The following is a 24,191-nucleotide window of genomic DNA, read 5'->3' as shown; positions in this document are numbered from 1 at the left end:
GACATCTACTTCACCGGGAGGATGCCAGCTATAGGAACAACTATTTGATGTTAATTCTAGTAAATCTACTCACGGTGCTGCAAATACTGCAGTCATGTTGAATGTTTATTTTCAAAGATCTACCCAAAACAGTGAGACTTTTGTCACTATGCACCAGGACAAGGCGATATACACACACACATACATACATACATACATACATACATACATACATACATACAGAATCTTTAAGATAAGTTGAATCTACATGTATTTTGGTAGGCATTACTATTGATGATGGTTAAAGCTATGGTTAGGACACAATTACAAACTACCAATATAAAAATACCTCAAAATTCCACCTACTTAAAACAATTTGAATAAAATACAGAAAGTGATTACATAAATACTAATAGTTCTTACCTTGTATATCCTGTTAAACAAAGGCACATTATCTGCTAATTTCTCAGAGAACTAGTAAATAGTTCAAAGGTTTTAGGAATGAACAGTATGCTGTGGTTTCTACAAAAATGAATAAGTAAACAAACAAACAAACAAACAAACACACACCAGCAGCGTAACTAGAGGACGTCAGCTCCCAAGATGCCTTGGGACTTAATCACTCTTAGAAATAAATGCAATCCAATAAAGGATAGGATTCAAGATAATCATTACTACTGAAAACCCTTCCGATTTAATTCCCCTCCAAGTTGATCAGAGCCAATCTTTCTAAATATTACATTTCATCTGACAAGGAAGCAGGCTGGCTGGAGGATGGGATCAGAACTGAACCGAACAAGATCTTGTTCCTAGCTAAAGCACTCCCAACAGCCAACCTTAACTGTTTTAACTCTTACAGCAGCACTCTGGCCTCACACAATGGGGCCATAGCTGTCCTCAGACAAGATGCAGATTCTTCTAGAAATTGGCAGGACAGCTGCTCACAGAGACCCAAGTACCCAGGGCACAAAGCAGCCGGGAAGTTTACAAGAAATCTTGCTGTGTTCTTTGTCCCCCCATCCTTCATGCCAGCTGTGATCATGGCACCCTGCACTGCCCTGGACTGTTGGCACAGATGCCCTCCACTGATGTCTGCAAGGTCCCCGGTTGACTTCTCATTAGGGCATAGACTACCAGAGTCTGGTAATAGTTGTCTGACACAGTTGTTGTCCCAGCAGGCTGCTAACAATGAGAAACAGTTGGCACAGAACTCCCCTGCAACCTTATGTGGTGATCTGTGGGTCTGAGAGAGATCAGCGTCTCCCTGTGGTTTAAGAAAGCTAGAAAACCCCCAGCTTCATTGCATATCATCTCACCTGGTCAAGAAATATTTTTACAAGGCCTTTAAAAAAAATAAGTAAGAATGCAGTGGCGACTCCTGGCTGAGTACCAGCTCTTCCCACATCACTGTGTCAAAGCACCTGCCACTTAGATTTTAAATAGACTAAAATGTATCACATTAGTATCTGAAATGCATTTAATATATTGACCATAGTACTTGTTCGATATGTATTTATTATGAGAATGTATACATGTGGTGTGTGGATGTCAAAAGACAACTTGTGAGAATCAGTTATCTCCTTCCAACATTGGGTCCCGGTGACCAAACTCAGTTTGGCAGGCTTGTTGGAAAGCACCTGCCGAGCCATCTCAGTGGCCCACAGTGTTGGGGGAAATGGTCACACGTATAAAGTAAAGCAAAAGGTACCTGATAGTCTAATTCCTAAGTCTGCATCAAATTTTCAATTTTAAAAACCAGAAATGGTGAACTGCTCCAGATTTTAAAAGGTTTTAGATGTGTGTGCGGATGTCTAGGTGCATATGACCAGCTTTGCTTCTCACCATTTCCTGACACTCAATAGGTGTCGTGTGTGTGTGTGTGTGTGTGTGTGTGTGTGTGTGTGTGTGTGTGTGTGTGGTGTATGTATCTCCCTAGGAAGGGGAAATAAAATAATTACAGATGGATGGATGGGGCAGGAACTGGAGTAGAGGATCAAATGGATAGGGAGAGAGGAAAAGATTGAGGGAGGGAAGACAGAGAGAGAAGGTTAAAACTAAAGGCCATTTGGGGGGTAGTATGGAAACCTAATTCAGTAGAAGCTTCCTAAAATGTACACATCTAGGAAGGTGATCGAAATGGAATCACCAAATAATGGGGAAGAAGGGGCCCCATGTGACATCTCTCATCACCAATGCAGACACCAGTTCTGGGAATGGGTTACATGCACCCAAGTAGTCAGTCCCATGGAAACCTCTAACGCCTCAACTATTTTGAAGGCTGCTGGCTGCTCTCCACAAACGGATGGCAAAGCCTTAGTGCTGAAGACAGCACCTACACAACTCACTGAACATGGAGAAGTTGAGCTGGGGGGGGTGCCTACCTAGAGCCTTTGGCCTTACTGACTGGTGTTCGGAGCCCTGGAAGGTATCCTGAATGCCACACCAAAGGAGAAAGGCAGGCACCAATTCGGATATAAACATGCATACAAGATGGGCTCTGCAGTAGTGACACAAGCTTGTGAGACAAACCAACCAATATCGGATTGGATTTAAGGCCTACTCCATAAGATAGAACCCATCCCTAACACTGCTTGTGTAGCCATGAATTTGAGACTAGACGAGCCAAGAACCTAGGGGAAAACCAAACACTATTGTTCTGCTAAAAGAATATGGCAACAGAAGCAACAAAGTGACTCTAAGAACATCCTGCTATACTTAGATCAGTGTCTTGCTCAGACATTATCAGAGAAGCTTCCTCCTGCACAGACAGGAATAAATAGAGATCCACAACTGGACAATATGCTGAGAGCGAGTGCCCTTGGAACACTCAATCCTAAATGGGATGTCTTCATCAATTCCCTCCCCTCGAGGCTCAGGGAACCCTGTGGAAGAGGAAGCAGAAAGACTGTAGGAGCCAGAAGTAATGGAGTTCACTAAAAGAACAAGGCCTTCCAAACACAGCAGCGCCCGCACACATGTGAACTCAGAAAATATAGCAGAACAAACAGGGCCTGGGTCGGATGTTATTCCTGTTCTGAGAATGGATGTGCACATAGGCGCATATCCCTAACCCAGAAGCTATCTCCAGTGATAACCACTCACAAACGAGAGGACACCGAGAAAGAAAGAAGATGGATTTGAGTGGGCGGAGAGGTGGGGAGGATCTAGAAGTTAGAAGAGGGAGAAACCATGATTAGAATATATTACATGAAAAAAATCTATTTTCAATTAAAAAGACTTTTAAAAAGGATATATATTTTAATTTATAGAGGATTTAAAAAACACAAGGCAAAACTAATATTTATGCAATGAGAATAATATTTTGTGCAAATATGTAAAATAAATTAATGCTCTAACTTTTAAGCACAGGTATGCAAAAGCAAATACGTCTATCCTTGGACAGTTTTATGGTAAGAACTGGTGTTGGTATTGTCCTCTCTGGATGTTATAGACATGTTTTTAAATGTACTTCAGGTTCATTTTAGGCTGGTGTGTGTGTGTGTGTGTGTGTGTGTGTGTGTGTGTGTGTGTGTGTATGTGTGTTTACACACAAGGAAGACAGTACTCTATACAGAAATATGCATGCCCAGTTCTCAAATGAATATTTAAAATAAAATGACTGGAACTGGTCATCTGAAAGAATGACTCAATAAAAGAAAGATAAAACACTTTTGCACAACTTTGGCAATTTTTGTAAGTAGAGATGTTAGGACTTGGGTGGGTGATTTTTCTCTGCCTCTGAACAGTTTTTAAAGAGATCCTTTTTATGATAGTTAAGGTGACATTTTCCAAACTCACGAGCTAAAGAGGCTGTGAAGGACAGCCCTATAATTGCTCAAGTATTCCCATCCTTAATCCAAAAGCAACAGAGAATGGGGTTCTGGAGTGTGAGAGGGAGAAAAAAAAGACCACCTAGCCAGAGTTCTATGAAGTATAATTCCTGCAGTTCCACATCTTTCATATAGGAGGCAGCACTCACAATACAATAACATATATTTGGTGGCACTCAACCCTCAGAGGACAGAGACTGTGCACAGACTACACTTGAAGGTCCTCTGGCAACAGCTCCGAAGACACGAATACCTTCCCGAGTTTGTGTGTGCTTGGGATATAAGACAGCAGCTAATTTAGTCATTTTAATCAACACTCAGAGGATTCTTTGAGGAGCAAAGGAGAGGTGTTACTTCTTAATCCTTTGGAGACAAAAGGTCACTGCTAGATTCATTTTGGCTTGTGATACCTCATTCTCCTCTTCGTGCTCCAGGATGGCCTGTAGAAATGCCCTCCGCTCATGGCTGGATGACTTCTGGTCAAACATGCCCGCCTGAATAACCTTCTGGTCCACATTCAGCTTGTACTTGGCAGCCGCGAGAATCTTTTCCTCAACACTGTTGACGGTGCAAAGCCTCAGCACCCGGACCTCATTTTGTTGGCCAATGCGGTGAGCTCGGTCTTGGGCCTGCAGATCCTGTTTTGGAGAACAATATGTTGTGAGGACTATCCCAGCTAAGAGGCTACGTAAGAGATGGGGAATGTCCCATAACCGGCCTTTACAAAGGCTGGATTTTGCTTACATATGAACAAAAAATATGAGCTTTTATTGTCTTTGGAAAAATTCAAGGCTATCTCCTATTGAGGAAGTATGAGCTTAAATTAGCCATGCCAACTGAAATGCCTCAACATTCAAAATCTAGCTCTTAAAATATTTTTTACCTACCCGTAGGTTTGCCCTTCATCAAAACAAAAACCAATACATCTGATGTCAGAATTAAGACTTAGAGATTACCTACAAAAACATGTTCAAGTAGGAAGCCACACAGTCTCTTCACTGTAATATGTTAATAACACTATTACATCATGGAAATGTATTTTCATGCTTTGTACTTATACATACATAACACATACATTTCATTATATACACTATATATACATACATGCACACAAATATGCATGTATTTACATGCATGTATATACAGCTATACGATTCCTAGATCTAACCTATCATAGATTCACTATTTTGTTTTACAAGCACATCCCTGTATACCTGGAAATGCAAACGATTGCTAGCAGCAATTAGAGAATTGGGGGAGGGGAGAGGGCAAACACGTGGCCTGGTATGACAGAATGTAAGAGCCATACTAGCTGTGGCTCTGCCTCAGATTTCACTTTTGGAAGTTTATCCTGAAGAAACCACCATGGGTTTGCATAAATATTAATAAATAAAAGGGCTTTTCCTTTTTTTAAAAAAAAGCATTACCCATTCTTTTGTTTGTTTGTTTGTTTGCAAAAGAGTGAGCACACATTGGACAGTACGAGACTTGCACAGTAGACTGCAGTACTCACCAGCACAGACACACAAGATAACAGAAGATTTAATGACACACAGCCGTAAGTGGGAAGTAGACGTTATGAACGAACATTTACATCCCTTTAAGTGAATCTTTTATAAATGTATGAGGTCATCACCTAACGATAGCTACTCAAACAAACATGTCTTGGTGTGGCCCTTTTCTCACATGGTCCAGGCGAGGGAGCAGGTCTGACACTGATGCACTGTTTACACACATGTCATGAGAGCAGCACGCTGTAAGGACAAAGGTCTAAGCCCTGCTTCTGGCACTCCTAGTGTGGCACTTGTAACGCAGCTGACACTCAGCTTCAAGCTTGCTCTTCCACCCAGCCCAGGTTCCTGTCACCCATGCACAGTGACACCCAGAGGCACAGTGGTCAAAAGTGTGCACAGGAGATCTGCTTCTGCTGCAGGGACCTTTGAAATGGAATGATTAGTTAAGTTAGAAGTTGGCCCTTGGAAGCTGTGAATGGATTCATGTCAGTATCATGTGCTGACCCTTGAGCACAATGCAGATTAGTTCATCAAATTATTACTGAAGAGGACAAATGTAAAATAGATAACTACAATGCCTCCTTGGGGAGGGCTTGAACCAATCATCTCTTCCAACACAGCTTCACCAGGATACCTAAGCAGCAGGCAAAGACAGGCAGGCTCTGTGTCATCAACCTTTCCACCAGAAGTGAGGTAAGCAATCATTTCAGTAACAAGTCTCACCCTGAAGATTTGGGCTCCCTGAGCCAGAGGCAGAAAGGACTAGTCCCTTTACCAACCACCAGCTTCATATTTATACTCCTATTAGGAAAACTCATCTCCTCTTTCTGGGAGTAGCAGACCAAACTTGCCAGAAGGTACAGTCTTCTAACCTACAACCTAAAAGACGTGGATAAAACCACACCACTAAACCAGGTGGCAGCAGATGACACAGTCAGGACTGGGAGTCCAAGAGTCCTTGGGAACTTGTTGCTACAGCTTTGGTGGGGAAGTAAAAGTGTGGCTTTGTGTCTAGATCACCTGTCTATTTTTAAAGTAGCCAAAGTTAGCATTCCTTGGATGGGAAGATTTAAAGACCGTGTGTCTCCCTAGGCCAAAAGCATAAATAACAAAGAATGAATAAATATTTCTGAGGTTTTTCTATATGTTTTTGTTTTACTTTGGGTTTTGTTGTTTGTTTATGGCAGTACTGAAGAGTAACTCCCAACCTCTCGTAACATTTTAGGCAAACTTTCAACTACTGAACTACATTCTTAGGGTAGCATTTACTTTTTGAGACAATGTATCTCTAAGTTGCCCAGGCTGGTCCATAACTCCCAAGGGGATGAACTTGAAATCTCCCTGCTGTGCTATTTATGTGTAGGGTCTCAGTCAGCAGCCTCACACATCATCATCCACATTTATGTGTGCTGATATGTGGTGGTTTGAATGAAAATGGCCCCCGCAGGCCAACAGGGAATGGCACTATTAGGAAGTGTGGCCTTGTTGGAAGAAATGCATCACTGAGGTTTCAGAAGCTCAAGCCAGGCCCAGTGTCAAGCTCTCTTCCTGCTGCCTTCAGACCCAGATACAGAACTCTTAGCCTCCTCTGTGGCACCATGTCTGCCAACGTGAGGCCACGCTTCCCTCCATGATGATAAAGGACTAAGCCTCTGAGCTATAAGCCAGCTCCAGGGAAATGCTTTCCTTTACAAGTGCTGCCATGGTCATGGCGTCTCTTCATAGCAATAGAACACTGAACTAAGACATGATGCCTGAACTCAAGAGCCTAGCTGAGAAGAGAACCTCTTGGGAGACTTTATGGTTGACTGATTTGTTACTCGGTTATGGAACTTCTAGTCAAGTTTGAAGAGCCCGATAAATGCAGGGTTTTGTTGGTAATTCTGAATTCATGCATTCTCCCTTTGCTTCTAGGCAGCTCAGACACTGAAAGCAAAGAGGTGGGAAGAAAACTGTAGATGTGTCACCCTGATAGGAATCCGGCCTGCTGCAGAATGCAATCAGGGACATTGAAATAAATACATGAAAACTGTTTCTGAATATAAAGCAAGCAAACTCTGCCGGAGGCTCCTACCCTTAGGTCTGCTCTAATCTTACTGGTGGCAGAAAATGACTGAGATCCAGGCTCAACACGCAGGCATCCGGGCTCAGTGCATTAGATACCTGGGGGTGCAGCTGGCCCCAGGGAATAGGAAGCAGGCCCGTGCTTCTTTCTAATATACCCCTGTACTCCACTTCCTGCCAGCAGCACTTTTGGAAGTCCCTCCCACTCAACCTTCCCTGTCTCCATGGGATAAGCATGCTCCTGCTATGGATGGCCACTCACCTAGTAGCTGCATGAGATGGACACTGAGTTTGTCTTTCCCACTGGAATCCATGAGTGATTACAATGTGAATGAAACCGGGCTGTTATCACCCTACCCAATGTCTCATAGGCACATGTTCCACTGCCCAGGGTCAGTCAGGAAACCCATAGCATAAAAGATCCAGTCAACACTTATTGGGGAACCTCCAAAAAGCTCCTTTAAAAGAATATCTCTAATACATAATATGTAATATATAGTATATAGTATATAGTATATAATATATAATATGATAACAGTAACAGGTACTCGACGGGATTGTATGTGTGTGATTTTAAGAGATATAGAAAACTGAAGGCAACATTAACTATCCCATACTAAGTGTCCTTGAGGACATTATTTAACTTGCACAGGACTCGGTCTCTAAAAGGCAAAAATGTAAATAGTGACCTTTATGACCTTGCAGAGCAGCTGTGAAAACTGAGTGAAGCAATTCAGGCCAGGAGTCTGGTGCGGAGGGAGCGTTCGGTGATTGCTTGCCGCCATGTTCTTGAGTTTGTTGTTATTACTGGACCTGGAGGCCAAACCCAGGGCCTCATGAAAGCTATGCTCACAGTGCACTCCCAGTCCCTGAAGCATTTTTGATGATTTATCCTTCACCAGATGTAATTCGCTCAACAGCAATCCCAAGAGATTAAGACTGAAGAAGCGAGTTTTGCAGCACACTCTTGGGCTCCTCATGGGCTTGGGCCTACCACAGAAATAGCTGCGCTCGGAGGGAGATAAGAAAATGGTCGTAGTAACTGGCTGGGCTATTTCTCCTTTGGAGAAACTGCCCAGTCATTTAGAGGTGTGCTCTGTCCTATAAGTGTGAGTGATGGAACTGATAATCTTTCCCCTCCTCTCCGGAGGGAAGCCTTGGTGCCCACGTAAGACACACGTACCTGATGAGGATTCCAGTCGCTGTCAAAGATGACCACAGTGTCTGCGGCCTGAAGATTTAAGCCCAGGCCCCCAGCTCGTGTGCTCAGCAAGAAAATGAAATACTGGGACCCAGGTTCATTGAATTTCTTCAGCAAAGCAGCACGATCTTCAGACTTGGTGGTGCCTGAGGGGATAAGAGAAAAATAAATTTGCCAATTAACTCCTGCCTGAAAAAGGAGGAGAAGCAGGCAAACATGCTGTTTCCTTTAGAAAGTACACCCACACTCCTCAGTACCGGTGAGGAAATGGTTGGGGTGGGTTTGGGTAGATTTGGAAGGAGTTTGCAATTAGAAAAAAAAAAAAAAAAAAGAAAGGAAGGAAAGGAGTGTTTATAGGTTCCTGACCAGATACCTTTGCGATTTCACAAACTCTGGAAGAGTCTTACTTTAAGAAGTAACAGACACATTTCCTGAACTTCTTTCTGGGATTAAAAATAACAGTGTTGAAAAACCACCCACAAACACTGACATCCTTACAAAGTGTTTATATCGGTTTAAAGCAACTTTGCTGAGAGGCATTAGAGCAAGGTCTTATGTACCCCCAAGAGGGCAGAAAGGAGCTCCTCTCTGCTGCCTCAGATTTGGTTGCTGCAAGACAACATAGTAAAATGAGCAACCAGAAAGAAGTGTTTCCACCCTGAAGACCTGAAGCCACAATACGGAAGAGTGACCCTCTGTGCTTCTAAGGATAACTTGCTGCTCTTTTGAATTAAAAGATGCTCAACGAACACCAGTCCACAGGGCAGGCTGTTAGATATCAGGGTCGTGATAACGAGTTCTGAAGAAACAGTAGAGTCTCAACAGAGATCATGGATCCCAGGGTGTGACACTCCCTACGGCCACACCTATGTTCTGCTCTAGCCATCTGGAACATATTTGCCCGCCCTCTCTATAACCCGTACTTTGGAAGGGGACATCGCAAGGCTCCACCAGTGTTCTATCTGAATGTATTTCACTAGGGAAGTGGATGCTAAATTCTGAATGGGATGCTAGGAAAGACCTAAGCTGTTACATGAAACTCCCTGCCTGACTGCTATACAAATGTTATTCCTACACAGTGTTCCGTTTTTTCTTTTTCTTTTGGATGAAAATATACCACAATGTATTTCAGAGGATCAAAACATTTAACTGACTCCAGCTAGAGGAATCAAGTTACTCACTAGGGTCAAGTTCCCAAACATGGGGGGAATCTGTTTTTCACATTTAGCAAAAATAATGAGTATCCTCAGGAGGGAAGAGAATCAAGCCCCCAAATAGAGCAAGTGGGGACTAGGAGAGAGGATCTGGGCTCTCCTGTAACAAAGCAATACTCTTCGGATTCCTTTTCCTTTCTAAATTAGATCCACCCCCTCTTTGGTTTGGTGAGCTGCTCAAACCCTTCTAGGGGGAACTGCAGAAATACAGACTTGGGGGAAGGGTGGCTTACTGGTTGGGTTCTGAAACGTGCAGATCTTATTTTTATTATTTTCAGAAATGGCTTGCTGAGATTAGAGCAGACCATTTGTCCGTGATGCTAATAGAAGACACACTTTGTTCTGCAGGAGAACTTCTCTACGCAGCCTTTGTGGTCTCCATTTTCTACACACACACACACACACACACACACACACACACACACACACACAGAATGTTTGCCTTTTGTCTCGCAGTTTTGTAAAGTCTATGAGTGAGTCTCATCCGAGTTTGCAACTCATCACAGAATAGCATCATGGCAGAAGTGTATGGCAGAGGGAAGCTGCCTACCTTGAGACTAGGACAAAACACAGAAGGGAAGGGAAGGGAAGGGAAGGGAAGGGAAGGGAAGGGAAGGGAAGGGAAGGGAAGGGAAGGGAAGGGAAGGGAAGGGGCACATCACCTCCTTGAAGGGCATGTCCCCAGTGATATAGAGGTTTTCTACTAGGCCCCGGTTCAACCACCTCCCAGTACAAACACTCTGGGGACCGACCACAAATTTAAAAAGAGGATGAATGCTAGAGGAAATTGAAGATCTAAACTATAGATCTTATCCCACCCTTTAGTTAGTGGAGGTGGGGATTGAACCAGGACCTTGCCCATGGTAAGTTAAGTGCTCTATCCTTGAGCTACAGCCAAGTCCTAAAGAACTCCCAACCCCTCTAGTTGATCTCCTACACAGGGTTCAGTTTGAGAACAGTCTACCAATTCTACACGTGCTCCAGGCACACTTCGTGTCTTTAAGTGTTCTTGTCTGTAAGTGATGCCCTTTTCGGTGCTAAATTACAAGGATTCATCCCTCACAGGTTTATCCTCTGACTTAGGTTGAAAGGAAAGGAAGACAAACCAACAGACGTCCTCCTAAGCTGGGAAGAGGAGGAGTAATAGCATGAGTTCATTAATGGCTGGGACAGGGACTGGCCTCCTAGGTCTTCCGAGGTCATAACCTTCAAAGGTTTTAACCACTGAAAAACTATCTAGTAAGAGATGAACAGGAGCAACCTGGAAATGTGCCAACCTAGGACGAAATAACCTCAAGGGCGAAACAGACCACTGCAAACTAACAGCGTCGACATGATGTAGTCTGAGGAGCCCTCAGGGCTCTCCTCCAGGGACCCTAGGCAAGCAGATCAACTGTGAAGCTTCTGGGTGTTTATCGTTTTTGTTTTTGTTTGTTTGTTTTAAGAAAGCTGGATCAGACTTATTATAAAGACAAAATGGAAGCGTTCCATTGCTTTCCACAAAGCTACAGTGCTTCCTATGAGAACATTCAGAACCTCCCGGCCTCTCTTTCCTGTTGGTAGACACCAGCATTGGCTCTCTGGTGCTTACCAGCAACTTCTCAGTTTGGCTCCGGGAGAGTTCATCCAAAGGCGAGTGCCCAGGTGCCCAGGATTTAATGCGATCCGCACCGGCGTCGATTTCCTGGCACGTCAGACTCTGAGGCAGGACGTAACCCACTACAGGAGCACAATTAACAGCAAGGGGCAACAGCGCTGAAAGTGACAGAACTTGCCAGAAGGAACACACGGAACACATTGCCAGACTGTCGTGGCTGATAAGACAGCTTTGGCTGTCTTGGGAAATTTCATCTTCTGGATGAAACTCCACCATTTGCTCTCTCGAAAAAAAAATTTTTTTTCCCCATGACAACAAGACAATGAGCTAGTAGCTAAATTTTTCTATAAATCACAATCTTTGTAAATCTTTGTAAATCTTGTGTATGCACATGTGTGTATGAATTTTATATATGTATGTAGATATATTACTATTATTAATTATTATTATTTACACATACACACAGCTTTTAGCAAGAGATTTTTCTTCCTGAAGCTACAGTTGAGATATTGAATTTGGTAATGAAAATCTAAAGCCGTTTTGTGACCTGGATGATAGGGTGGTGCGGGGGTGCAGCTGGAAGGGTGTATACTAACATGGCCATGTGTATAACACTCTTTACTTCCGAAATGAGTGGCTGCTGCTTACAGACAGTAGAGAAAAGCCAGTCTGGGTATCCCAGTCCCCATGGAGCCCTTTTAGACACCGTTGTCTCTCCTGAAAGCAGAACGGTGACCTGCCCAGTTGTCTTGCCTCCCTAGCTCCTAGCTGTGTGCCTGAGTTCGCAATCCTGGTTAGAACACAGCTGAGGGACGAGCTAACCACATTTCGAAGACAGTGTTGTTTCCCCTGGCTGTGCTCAAACCAAGTATTTCTCAGGCTAGATGATCCAAGTTAGAACCTGGTTTCACAGCTCAGCTCTGTGTTGGGTTCTTCTAAATGGAAACTGCACTGACGGGGACAAAGGACATTTACTGAGACAGTTAACGATGCCCATGAAGTGTGTCTCCTTTCCCTCTTCTCCTGCATGTATCAGGCACCCCCTTAACATTAGTGGTTATTCTTCTACATAAACAGTAAGAACAGCAACCAAATAGTTAAAAAGACTTCTGGATTTGCAGAACAAACACAAGAGAGACTGGAGATCACTTATTGGCGCTTTCTTTTAAAGATACTTCTGTCGTTGTTAAATGTAAGTGCACAATTTGCCTGAGTTTGTGTATGCCACATGTGTGCAGTGCCCATGGAGCCCAGAATGGGGCACTGGAATCCTTGGTGCTAGAGTTACAGGTGGTTGTAAGTTGCCACACGAATGCTGGGAACTCAACTCAGTGAGCGCTCTTAGTTGCTGAGCCGTCTTTCTAGCCCTTCATCTGCTTCACGGCTTCAAATATTCCCAGGGTCCAGAAAGAAACAAAGCAAAACACATTGACGGGAAGTGTCGTCAGTGCTGAGGCAGACACCTCAGGGTGACTCACAGCCTACAATCCAGAGGGAAATCAAAGAAATTAAACCCTGAGCAATTGCTCTACCTGAGCAATGGCAGGAGGTCCCGGAGTGGGGGAAAGGGCACCTCTCCAAGAAAACAAAAACCACTCAGATTTGATAAGAGAGAGACTGGATGGTTAAGGCTGTCGAGGAACATGTACTCACACTGACTCAACCACTCATCAGCTGGCAACTTGGGAGAGAAAGAGTAAAGGGGCTCAAAACCATCGAGTGTGATGTCCCAACTAACTTTACGAGTAAAAGAGCTGACGTTAACCTAATAAGACCCCAAGAGGTAGGCCATACAGAAAACGAATCTAAAAACTTAAGAAAGAAAACATTTACCAAGTAGGTTTGGTTTACTTCTAATTAGCCATGTATGGGGGAAGGGGAAGACGGGACACATGGGACCGGAAGTAGCCCCAAACCTTCCAAGGAATATAAATTTTAACTTCCCACACATTTAACAATACTATTGCACCGCACCAGATGCAAAGGGTTATTAGAAAGGCTGGGCTCTCTGCACTCAGGGTCTCATGCTTGCTGGACAAAGCCTGCTCTTGACCCTGCACAACACTTCTTGACCACACTGCCAGACTTTCAAAACTGCTATCTCTTTAAACTCTGAAATACTATGGCCAGTATCTAATTTATCCATGTAATTTAGGGAATATCCCTAAATGTATATTTCCTTCTACTCACATTTCTTTATTAATGTGATATTCAAATTTCATTCTTTTATTCCCCCTTCTTCTTCTTCTTTTGGAGACAGGGTTTCACTATGTGGGCCTGGCTGGTCTGGAACAGGCAGGCCTTGAACTCACAGAGATCCACCAGCCTATTCTCTCCTGAGAGCTGGTTTGCAAGGTGTGCACTGCCGTGGCCAGTCAAAGTTCATTCTTAAATTTAGTCAACCTCGGGCTGGAGAGATGGCTCAGTGGTTAAGAGCACTGACTGCTCTTCCAGAGGTCCTGAGTTCAATTCCCAGCAACCACATGGTGGCTCACAACCATCTGTAATGAGATCTGGTGCCCTCTTCTGGCCTGCAGCCACATATGCAGGGAGAATGCTGTACATAAAATAAATAAATAAATCTTTAAAAAAAAAATTTAGTCAACCTCTTTAAACAGTTTTTGTGCTGCTGGTTTCTGTCAACTTGACACAGCTGGAGGCATTTGGGAAGAAGGGACCTCAATTGAGAAAGTGTCCCTACCAGACTTGCCTGTGGGTTAGCCTGTGAGCTGTCTTCTTGATTGATGGGTGAAGGGGGAGGGCCCAGCTCACTGTGGGCGGAGCAAACACTGAGATGGGTAAGAGAGCAAACTAAGCAAGCCTGAGAGAAGTGTTCCTCTGTGTGGGATCCTAGGAGTTGTGAGACGAAATAAACCCCGTCCTCTCCAGGTTTCTTTTGGTTGTGGTGATTTATCACAGCAATGGGAGGAAACCCAGTTTGCGACTCTGTGGTGATATGTATGTGGGACAAACAACCGCGCAAATCATGTCAACCATCAGAAGGGTACACAGGACATAAGCTTGCTACACAGCAGACCCACGCTCAGCCTGCAGGCCCACTTCTCAGTGTTCCTCCTCCTTTTTGGCTGAGAGTGGGGCTCAGGGACCCATGTCCCCTTCATTTGCAGTAGTGTGGCCTGAGGCCAGTGTCTCCAGCACTTACCATCAAGGCGCAGGTAAAGGAAGTTCCGAAAAGCAAAGTAATCCTCCATGATGGTCATGAGTGACGTCATCTGGCAGAAAAGCAGCACGCGGTGGTTAGTCGCTCTCAATTTGGGCAGAATACGATCAAGTAGCTCAAACTTTCCTGAGGCCCGATACAGCTCGGCCCTGAACCCGAAAATGCAAAACAAGAAGGCAGTATTACTGCTGTCTTCTTGAAAGATTGAGAAGTGCTTATCGCTTTTCAGATAGAGCCCTGTACAGAGCAAACATTCAACAAGGAACTGTGGAAGAATGAGGAAAGGGACAGAGATCAGCCCTAAACCATGCGAGCATGAACTGAGGGAAAAAAGCCATCCACACAAAACCCATAAAGGGTATGGTGTTCATGCTGTGTGGAAGGGAACCCTTCCACACCTTACGATTCTTTACAGTGTGCCATCAAGTTAACTTAGGACACTCATGATTCACTCAAATATTTATTGAGCACCTACTGAGTACAACACAACATGGGCAGGCATAAGGATAAAATGTATAGACACACATTGTGGTTGGGACTCTAAGGAAATCAGCAGGTGACAGCAAGACACCCAAAGTGCACCAACACTGCAGATCCTTTCAGAAATGAAGTCTTACTGAAGCATAGCCACACCCGTGCATTTCTGTCAGTCTGCACCAGCCAAGTCCACCAGGTACCACAGACTTGGTGCTCCACAAAGGTGAACACAGGTCCTGTGTGGCTCTTTACCAGTAAAGCTTGCCAATCACTGACTCTGTGTGTGTGTGTGTGTGTGTGTGTGTGTGTGTGTGTGTGTGTAAGTGAGTGTGTGTGTGTATGTGTGAGTGAGTGTGTGTGTGAGTGTGTGTGTGTGAGTGAGTGTGTGTGTATATGTGTGAGTGAGTGTGTGTGAGTGTGTATATGTGTGTGTGAGTGTGTATGTGTGTATGTGTGTATGTGTGTGTGAGTGTGAGCGAGTGTGTGTGTGTGTGTGAGTGTGAGCGAGTGTGTGTGTGTGTGTGAGTGTTTGTGTGAGTGTTTGTGTGAGTGTTTGTGTGAGTGAGTGAGTGAGTGAGTGAGTGTGTGTGGTCAGTGACTTCCCTAGAGAGAAATCATGTTAGTTAAAACCTGAAACAATGAGGGGAAAGACAACTAGGTGAGAAAATGAGGGCCTGTACATGGTGAGGAGATTGCAAGGAAAGGGGAAAAAAGCATCTGCATAGGCCCCGCAGAGTGCAGCCCAGCACACCTCACAAATGCCTCACAAACTAGGAACAGGAAATGGTGAGTGTAAGGGAAGCACAAGAGAGGCCAGAGGGAACCCTAGGGGCAGACTGGAGAGGTGGGAAGGGAGCAGGTATTAGGGAGTCCTCTGTGGCCTGTTCTGGCTTTCAATGCAATGGGCGGACACTGCTGTGCTGTAAACAGGACTGTGACCTTGAGTAACCTGTTCCACAGGGTTGCCATGGGCACCCTGTGAGCAGACAGGGGAGGGATAAGGTCCTGGCTTAAGGCAGGAGCATAAGGCAAAAACATGATGGAGAAGAGAGTCAATAGTGTGGTAAGGAGGAAGGATGGAGTAGTGCCTTCCTCCATGGTAAACCTTTTGATTTCAAACCAACAGGACCGTGGTGTGTCATACTGAAATTTACTCTTAGGGTTGAAAGCGTTTGAAACAATCACGCACATATATGCACGCGGTCAACAGCAGTGAAAACTTATCACCAGGGAGCAGAATGCGTGCCGTGGTGCATTTTGTTCCTCACAGGTCCATTTTCACGATTGTCTTCCTGTTGTCCATCCCTTACTCAGAAACTTGACCTTCAAAAGCTCACCCTGTACCCCTCACCACGCTGGAGGAAGCAGGAGTGGCCTCAAGGACCAGAGGACAATTGAAGAAAGGACTAAAAGAGGCAGCTGGCCCTAATTCTGTTCCTGTGGTCCCTGCCTGCCCCTGGGATCCAACAAGGACACATTTATCCTAATGTTTCATTTCTCCTGCTGTGACACAACACGTTCTGTGTAGGTTAAGCCTCACTGTTTTTCTGCAGCAAGGTGTGGCTATCTCTGTTCATGCTAACAACAACAGCAATAACAAAAAGTCTTAGATCATATTACAAAAACTGACTGAAAAACTGACCATTCACTTATGACGGACAAGACATTTTCTTCTGTGCATCAGAATGCTAAATAAACATCCATAGGAAATTAGTAAGAGAAACACTTCAAGCCCAAGCTACACTTTAGGTTAGCAGTCAACTTGCTCAGCACTGAAACATTTTTAGACTAGGAAACCACTGGTAAGTCTTTTAAATGAGATCTATGGCCTTTTGAACAGACGTTTGCTCAGGGCACGCAGAAATTTATGCCACTTAAAGGACAAGGGAAGGCTGCTCTCATTTCCTTTAGCAACTTCTGTCTCTCTGCAGAGGAGCAAGCAGGGCTAAGGAGGCTGGCAGTGTGTGCTTGTAGGATAGAAAATGCTACAGGAAAGAGGTCAGGAAAGTTCAGTAACAATGCATCTTGAAAGAGAAAAAATAAAAGGGGGATTTACCCATTGATGACCCCATTCGAATAGCCCAGGTGTTCAGCAAAGGATTCCTTAAAAACAAGAGAAGAAAGTGATTTTAATATATAATCATTAACTTCATGGCTTCTATAGTATTATCAGGGCATTGTCAAAGCAAACTAAATAGTCCCCAAAGAGCTAAACAACCATTGTAGAGCAAATCGGAAACTGGTGTCTCCAGGGTCCCACTGGAAAGACGTTCCTGGTGTTTCTTTGCTTTGGACTTCCTGATGTCAGGTTACCTCACTGACCCAACAGGACCTGAGCATGCACTGGCCAGGAGCTGAAGTAGGAACTGTTTCTGGGGATCCACACACAAACTCAGAGTCCAAGCTAAAGTCGGGGTTTAATTCAAATGGGTCACAACTGTCATTCGAGCATAAACGTAACACAGCCTTAGTCACCAGTAGAAAGAAGAGCAATTATATACCATTCATGGACCCCAGTCAGGCCTCCCTGTTCTCTTTACAAATAAAGCCTTCAGTTCAGTACTAGAACTTCAAGGCCCAACTTCCGCAGTTAGAACACAGAACTCAATTACTTCACTCCTTCGTTACTGACAAAGACGAACACATACTTGGCTGTTTTCCTGCTTTCCCTCTGCCCTCTTTATAGCAGAGGGATCTACTTGAGGGGCACAGGGCAAATCACACCTCTCCTTCAGCAGCCACTGCATCCAATCACTACAGCTTTTCCTGCAGGAGAAAAGACCCTACTACACCCCCTTCACACTTCAAGGTAGTTCCAGTCCCTCAGAGCACTGGCCTGTGGTTAAAATGACTCAGCCGAACAATGGACGGAACTCTGCTCCTCTTGCTAGCACCGCGCTGATGCTCTCACAGGTGGCACCCCTTACTAGATTTTTCAGCTCCCATTTCTGGCTCCAAATCAGGAAGGGAAAACTAAAGTCACGGGACATATCTATACACTAGTAAGAGTAGGCAGCCAACATCATTTAAAACACCCGGCTTTGGGGCATGGGGATACATTCCTCTATTACCAGATATTTGGAAGGCTGAGGTAGAAAAAAATCAATCAATCAATCAATCAATGAGATAAATCAATGTATGTAGGCTACATAGAGAGGCCCCTGCTCAAAATAAAACAGAGCTTTTATTTCTCAGGTTTGAGGGTCCCCAGGGAAAAGCCCAGTTTCAAAAGCAAAATTGTGGAATTATTTGGTATCAATACATGGCTGTTATGAAAAACAAAACAAAACAGAGCACCAGCAAACAAACGTAGCATCTTGGATCCGTAACAGCCAAAGATTCACTGACCACCACAGGCTCTGGTTTCTAGGAGATTCCTCAGAACTGTCACATAAACCTGCACCAGTATAATCTGTCTACAGACATCAACCCAAAGTGTAAACCAGCAGGCGCCGGACAGCATCTGCCCAGAAACCCACCACCTCACTCTTCCTCCTGAAGGTCCAGAAACTGGGGGGGGGGGGGTCGGGGGAGAGCTCCCTTCCTCCCCAAACAGCCCAAGCATGAAGGTAGACTGAGATGCGATTTCATCATGGCTAACCCCACAGTCTGTTACAGGTAAGAGTAATATCTCACAGTGGTTTTCCGGAATAGGTGACCAGTCAACCTGCCAAGCACTTCTTATGGTGCCCCACTCCCTATCCCAGCAATAGCAAAAAGCACCTACCATCTAATTAATGTGATTTTTTAAGGGCTACTTCTTCTGTTCTGATTTTAGTGTTGATCCAGGATGCTAGAGAAGGTCCTCAGTTTAGAGCACTGGCTGCTCTTCCAGAGAACTCAGGTTTTATTCCTAGTGCCCACTGAACACCTTATACCCATCTGTATCTCCAGGTCTGGTGTACCCAACGTGAAGCACAGACAGACACACAGGAAGAAACCCACACACAGAGGTTTAATTTTTTAAAAAATGTGAAGGTCAATCTACCTGTCAACCTTATCATCTATTTCTCTCTCAGTACAAAGGGAGGAGATAGCTTAGAGACTCGCCCTACCCAGTCACAGTGACAAAGCAGCCTGTGACAGGATCTCACAGATGCTCAATGGAGTCTCCTACATCTGTATATCTACATAGCTTACTGTAAGGACTTGTTAGAGTTCTCTTACAGTTAAGTTTTCACTTAGATCTCTAAACGCATGCCCTCCTTATCCTGGGGTCCTCTCTCAACTGTGCTGTGCAATGTTCAATGGACACGGGCTCCTGTGTCCAGACACCCAACCATGCACACGGATGCTGTCATGTCTAGAGACACTAGCCCTTATGCCCGTACTCTCATCGCATCCCCAGATGCTCTCTCTCCTCACATCCATCCCAGAGGTGGGGTTACTATTGCTATGAAGAAACAATGTGGCTGATACCAACTTGGGGAACAGAGAAAGTCGGCTTGCATGTTCTGAATCACAGTCCACTGAGAGAACCTGAGGCAGGAATTCAGGCAGGGAGGGAAACTGGCAGTAAGAACTGCTGCAGAGGCTGTGGATGGGTGCTACTCACCAGCTTGCTCCTCGTGGCTTTATCAACCTGTTTCCTTACTGTATCCAGGACCGCTAGCCCAGGAATGTCCCCATATACAGTAGGCTGGACCCTCTCCTAGCAACCATTAATTAAGGAAATGCTCTACAGGCTTGCCTATAACCAGATATCCAAGAGTCACTTTCTCAGTTGGGTTCCCTCCTCTCAGATGGCTACAGTTTGTGACAGACTGACATAAAAGTAGCCAGCACAGCCTTAACGTACTCACCTAGCAATCAGATGTTCCTGTGTCTGTGGATACTTTCTCAGAATGTCCGGCTATTCTTCCTTCTATCATACCCTCCCTTAGGTCAATATTTTCTTCCTGCATGTTTTCCCTGTGTGTGACTGCTATCCCAAGATCTGAGGATGCTATTCCTAGAATAATGGATGTGCTTTTACACCCATAAATACTGTTCTCTGTCCACAGATGTTCTCCCTGTATCTAAAGATGATCTCCTACGCACAAGAATGCTACCCCCTGTGATCAAAGGTGCTCTCCTAACGCATTTGGATGTTCTCTCCTTGCCCATAGATATTCTGTGTCTATGGGTGGTCCCCTATGTTCTTGGATGATCTCCCTATGTCTGTGGATACTGCCCCTCTACCCACAGAAGCTCTCCTTATGTCCTTGGATATTGTCTCGGTATCCAAAAATGCTTTCTCTCATATCCACAGACCCTACCATCTCTGTGAGGACCTTCTTCTCTATTTTGGACTTTTTCCCGTGTGTGTGTGTGTGTGTGTGTGTGTGTGTGTGTGTGTGTGTGCGTGTGTGTATTTTCTTTCCTAAGGACTTGAGGGCCATAGAAGTGTCAGGCCTCACTAGCTCAGCCTGCTGAGATGGGCCTCTAATATAGGAAGGGATGCTAAGAAAGTATTAACTGATCAGACATGCAATGGCTACCAAAGTAAACCGGGGTGGGGTCAGGGTACTTAAAGGTAATAAGAGTTCAACTCATTTGGTGCTGTAATTCAGCTTTAGTTTTCTGGAAGGTTCTGTCGATTGTTTAAACAGAGAAGAGCCTTGCACTGTCTTTCTTCTTTGCCATTTCTCCTGCTATTTTGTAGTAGGCAGTGGCCCATGTGGTCCTGCAGACGGGAAGGCATTCCTGGGCCTCTGCTCAAGCCAGCTGCCCCACAAGAGTGAGCCTGGTCAAGGCAGGGATCTTATTCTCATGGAACAAACAGGAGAGAAAACGCCCTGTGGTCTGAAAACAGGATTCTAGAGACCTAAGTGTCAGAACAAAGTAAATCTGCATCATCATGAGGGAAACCAGGCAGGAAAAAAAAATATCAATCTATGTCAGAGGCTAATGCCAGCATCTCTGACAAGGACAGTGTTTCAAGAACATCTTTCTCTTTCATTTCTATAAGCACATTATTTAAGTATTTCTCCCAGCCCTTCTGAGGAAGCTGGTTGCACATGTCATTATCTTCAATTTCAGAGCTCCCACAGTAACAAGGTAATTCACAGCATTTACCCAAATCCACATAATGAGCCCATGCTTCCAACATTTCCTCGCTACTCTCAACTCTTAGTTATACAATTCCAGATGCTCAGGCAGTCAGTGCCAAAGCAAATCCACACCCAGGAAACAGGTCTGTTAACTCTGCCTGAAAAGCCAGGACCATACCAGCTGGACATCTCCACAAAGGCTTTACACACAGTAGGGGTTTGCCTTGCTAACTAGCACACTAAGGATGGAAGGACGCACTACAGACTCACCTCAATGTGCTGAAACATATATGGGTGGTTGCATATCTTTCGCAGCTGCATGATAGTGTTCATAAGCGTCTTGGCACCTCCTTTCCCCTGAGAGTGCAAGGAAGAACTAATTACTCATGGAGCAAGTATTTCTAATTTTTTAAAACTAGGCTTCAAGGGTATAGCTTCCTGGTGGAGTTTATGCACAGCTTATGAAAGGCCTGGGCACAAGTCAAGTACTGAAGGAAGAGAAGAGAGGAGAGGGGAGGGGAGGGGAGGAGAGGAGAGGAGAGGGGAGAGAGGAGAGGAAGGGAGAGAAGAGAGGGGAGAGGGGAGAGGAGAGAGGAGGGGAGGGGAGGGGAGAAAAAGGAAAGAAAGGAAAAGAAGAAAAGAGAGAGACAGAGACAGAGAGACAGACTGAAAGAAAGAACACAGGGTCCTATGTCTTTTTAGCACCTTCACCCCCACCCCTCCGAGGCCCAGAGTTCCAGTTGCTATTTAGCCTTTTCTGAGTCAGATATAACATCATCCTTGTGATTAACTTAGCCTACAAGGAAGCAATTCTTACAAAATTACATCAAGCTGATAGCTTGGTATCGCATCTGTCTTTAGGATTCTAGCAGATAATATATAAAAGGTGCTACAGAGAGAAACTGGGCTTTAAAACATCCTAAAGCACCACACAGTGCTGCCCTCTCCTCGCAGAGCTACCAAGAGCACTGTTAAGGTTTTGGTAACAGAAACATTATCGGGGGCATAGACCCCCAATGTAGTTAAGAGAGTAACTCCTGTAGTCACCTCAAAGGTGGTGTTTTGCAGGAGCAAGGGCCCACGCACAGGAAGGCTTCCTGGAAATGCTCAAGCCACAGCCGTGAGACAAGGACAAGTCACACTGCAGTGCCTGGGTCTCCTGGCTTTCTAAGCGTACCTTCTTATCCTTCTCAGACCCGTCCGTGAGGAGGATGCCCTTGGCCTGCATATGACGGTACAGGATCTTCTGCAGAGCGGACATATCACACTTGATCACATACTCAACCTGGGGACAGAGAGCAGAATACAGGTAAGTACGCAACAGGAGGGCTGTCCAAAGACGGCATAGGAGACGGGGCTACTGTGGCCAGTCCTGGAAGCACAGATGGGGTAGCTGTTTCCCCTTCCTGGATTCATGAGATGGGATAGGGCCATATTGCAGACCAGAGTCCTCCAGGTCAAAAAAGCACCATGATGAGGGTGAGACCCTTAAAAGCCTGCATGTAGAAGATGTAAACTCGTGATTTCCTATCATTTCTTGATCTAATATTTGAGAAAGTGGCTTGCCAATTGTGCTATCCAAAAATGTTCATTACAGTGTATGTTAGGTGTAATATTTCTCCTGCTTCTTGGTCCTGTATACATTCATATGAACTGAACAGTAACAGGAAAGCTGGTGACTGCCCTTGCTCCTCTGACTTTCTTTGTAAAACATCTCTAAATGGCTACATGCGGCTACCCCAGCACTTATCTTACAGTAAGATTTATAACAAACCCAGGTTGACTGCGATTAATCGCTACTCTCAAGAAACGATAGGACACCCCACTGTGAAGACATGAGATTAAAAAGAATTAACTCACAGCAGGACACAACTTCCACAACCTCATGGCAGGACAGGCCCCACCTCCTGTGTGTCCAGTTAAGAAAAGACAAAGTCCATCTTATAACACTTAATGGGGATTCACACACCCCCAGCTTATAACGCACTTTCGAGCCTTCAGCCTGCTGGGAGTGCAGAAATCAGACTTATTTTACATTGCCATTTTTCCTTAGTCCCAAGGATACAAATGTGCAAAATTCAAAGTAAATGCCAGACTGCCACCTGGATATCTAAGAATGTGATTAAAGGAAATCAGCCAATTGCCCGGGATGTGATCATCTGCTTAAAAAGCGATGAGGCTGTTTTCAGCATCGAGGGCCAGAGGGAGGAGGTCACGGATGAAGAGAAGGTGAATATTCATTTGGCTGCAACTTTTAAAAGGAGCCGGAGGCCTTACTGTCTCTTCACACTAGGCAATTACAGGAAGGCTGGGTTTTTTTTGCATGGATGTTACCTATATAGGATTGGTTAGTAGCCTTCCAGGACTGAGAGGAAAACCAATCTTTAAATATAACGGATCAGTACATGCTTAACACAGTCTCTTTGCTTTGCCCATCTGACCGTGTCTCCTCTTTATTCTCCTTATGTAGTGGGATTTTCCTGAGGTAGACCTGACCCAGATTATATACATTTGATATATATAGTATGACATTTCCCCCTAAACATTCACTGGCAAAGAATTACCACTATCCTAGTTTTTCAAGAGCTCTCAACTCGCAATGAGAAATTTGACTTTGGGAAGAAAAATGTTAAATTTAAACTTTAGCCGGTTTAATAACAGTGGCATCAAGGGTCAATATTTAGGCTCTACAAATTGCTTGGTGTGCCTTTTCTCATTTGAGCCTCACAAACCCTGCATAACATGGTCACATTTAGTTTCCTTACTTCATAGTCAAAGAATCTGAGCGTCCAGGAGGTTAATCTCCTTCCAGACTCAGCCTAAGGATGACCAAGGAGACTGGTTCACAGGCTCAGCCTGACATTCACCTTTGCCTCTTGTCACCTCCCTACTGGCCCGTTCATACTTCCCAGTGTATAGAAGACAAGACTGCTACTTTTTAAAGGCGTGTCAGGAGACTGAAGATCCAGGGACAAAGACAGAGCCTGCACTTTCTGTCCGTCAGTCAGCCATTTCTAAAGGCTTGAGGTGAAGTTGAGGAAGAAAGAGGCTACCTGATGATACACGCAAACAGGATGCCAAGCATTGGAAATGAGGTGAGAC

General features: G+C 44.7%; 1 protein-coding gene across 15 annotated transcripts in view; it reads right to left on the bottom strand.

The window, feature by feature from the left end:
• Smarca2 (SWI/SNF related, matrix associated, actin dependent regulator of chromatin, subfamily a, member 2) overlaps positions 1–24,191 on the bottom strand; it is a 167,632-nt gene that overhangs the window by 60,094 nt on the left and 83,347 nt on the right. For all 15 annotated transcript variants that reach the window (XR_010055135.1, XM_063268536.1, XM_063268547.1 and 12 more), the window contains 6 exon segments: positions 22,267–22,374; positions 21,360–21,446; positions 17,114–17,160; positions 14,563–14,729; positions 8,571–8,734; positions 4,220–4,447 (listed from right to left, as the gene is read on the bottom strand). Coding sequence is in view for 14 of the 15 variants with exons in the window: in XM_063268536.1 (XP_063124606.1) it covers positions 4,220–4,447; positions 8,571–8,734; positions 14,563–14,729; positions 17,114–17,160; positions 21,360–21,446; positions 22,267–22,374 (801 nt within the window). In the remaining variant the exon portion in view is untranslated.

Source organism: Rattus norvegicus, chromosome 1, assembly GCF_036323735.1.
Source record: "Rattus norvegicus strain BN/NHsdMcwi chromosome 1, GRCr8, whole genome shotgun sequence".
Taxonomy (NCBI): domain Eukaryota; kingdom Metazoa; phylum Chordata; class Mammalia; order Rodentia; family Muridae; genus Rattus; species Rattus norvegicus.
The sequence above is the reverse complement of the archived record's forward strand: the minus strand, read 5'-3'. Positions and strand labels throughout refer to the sequence as shown.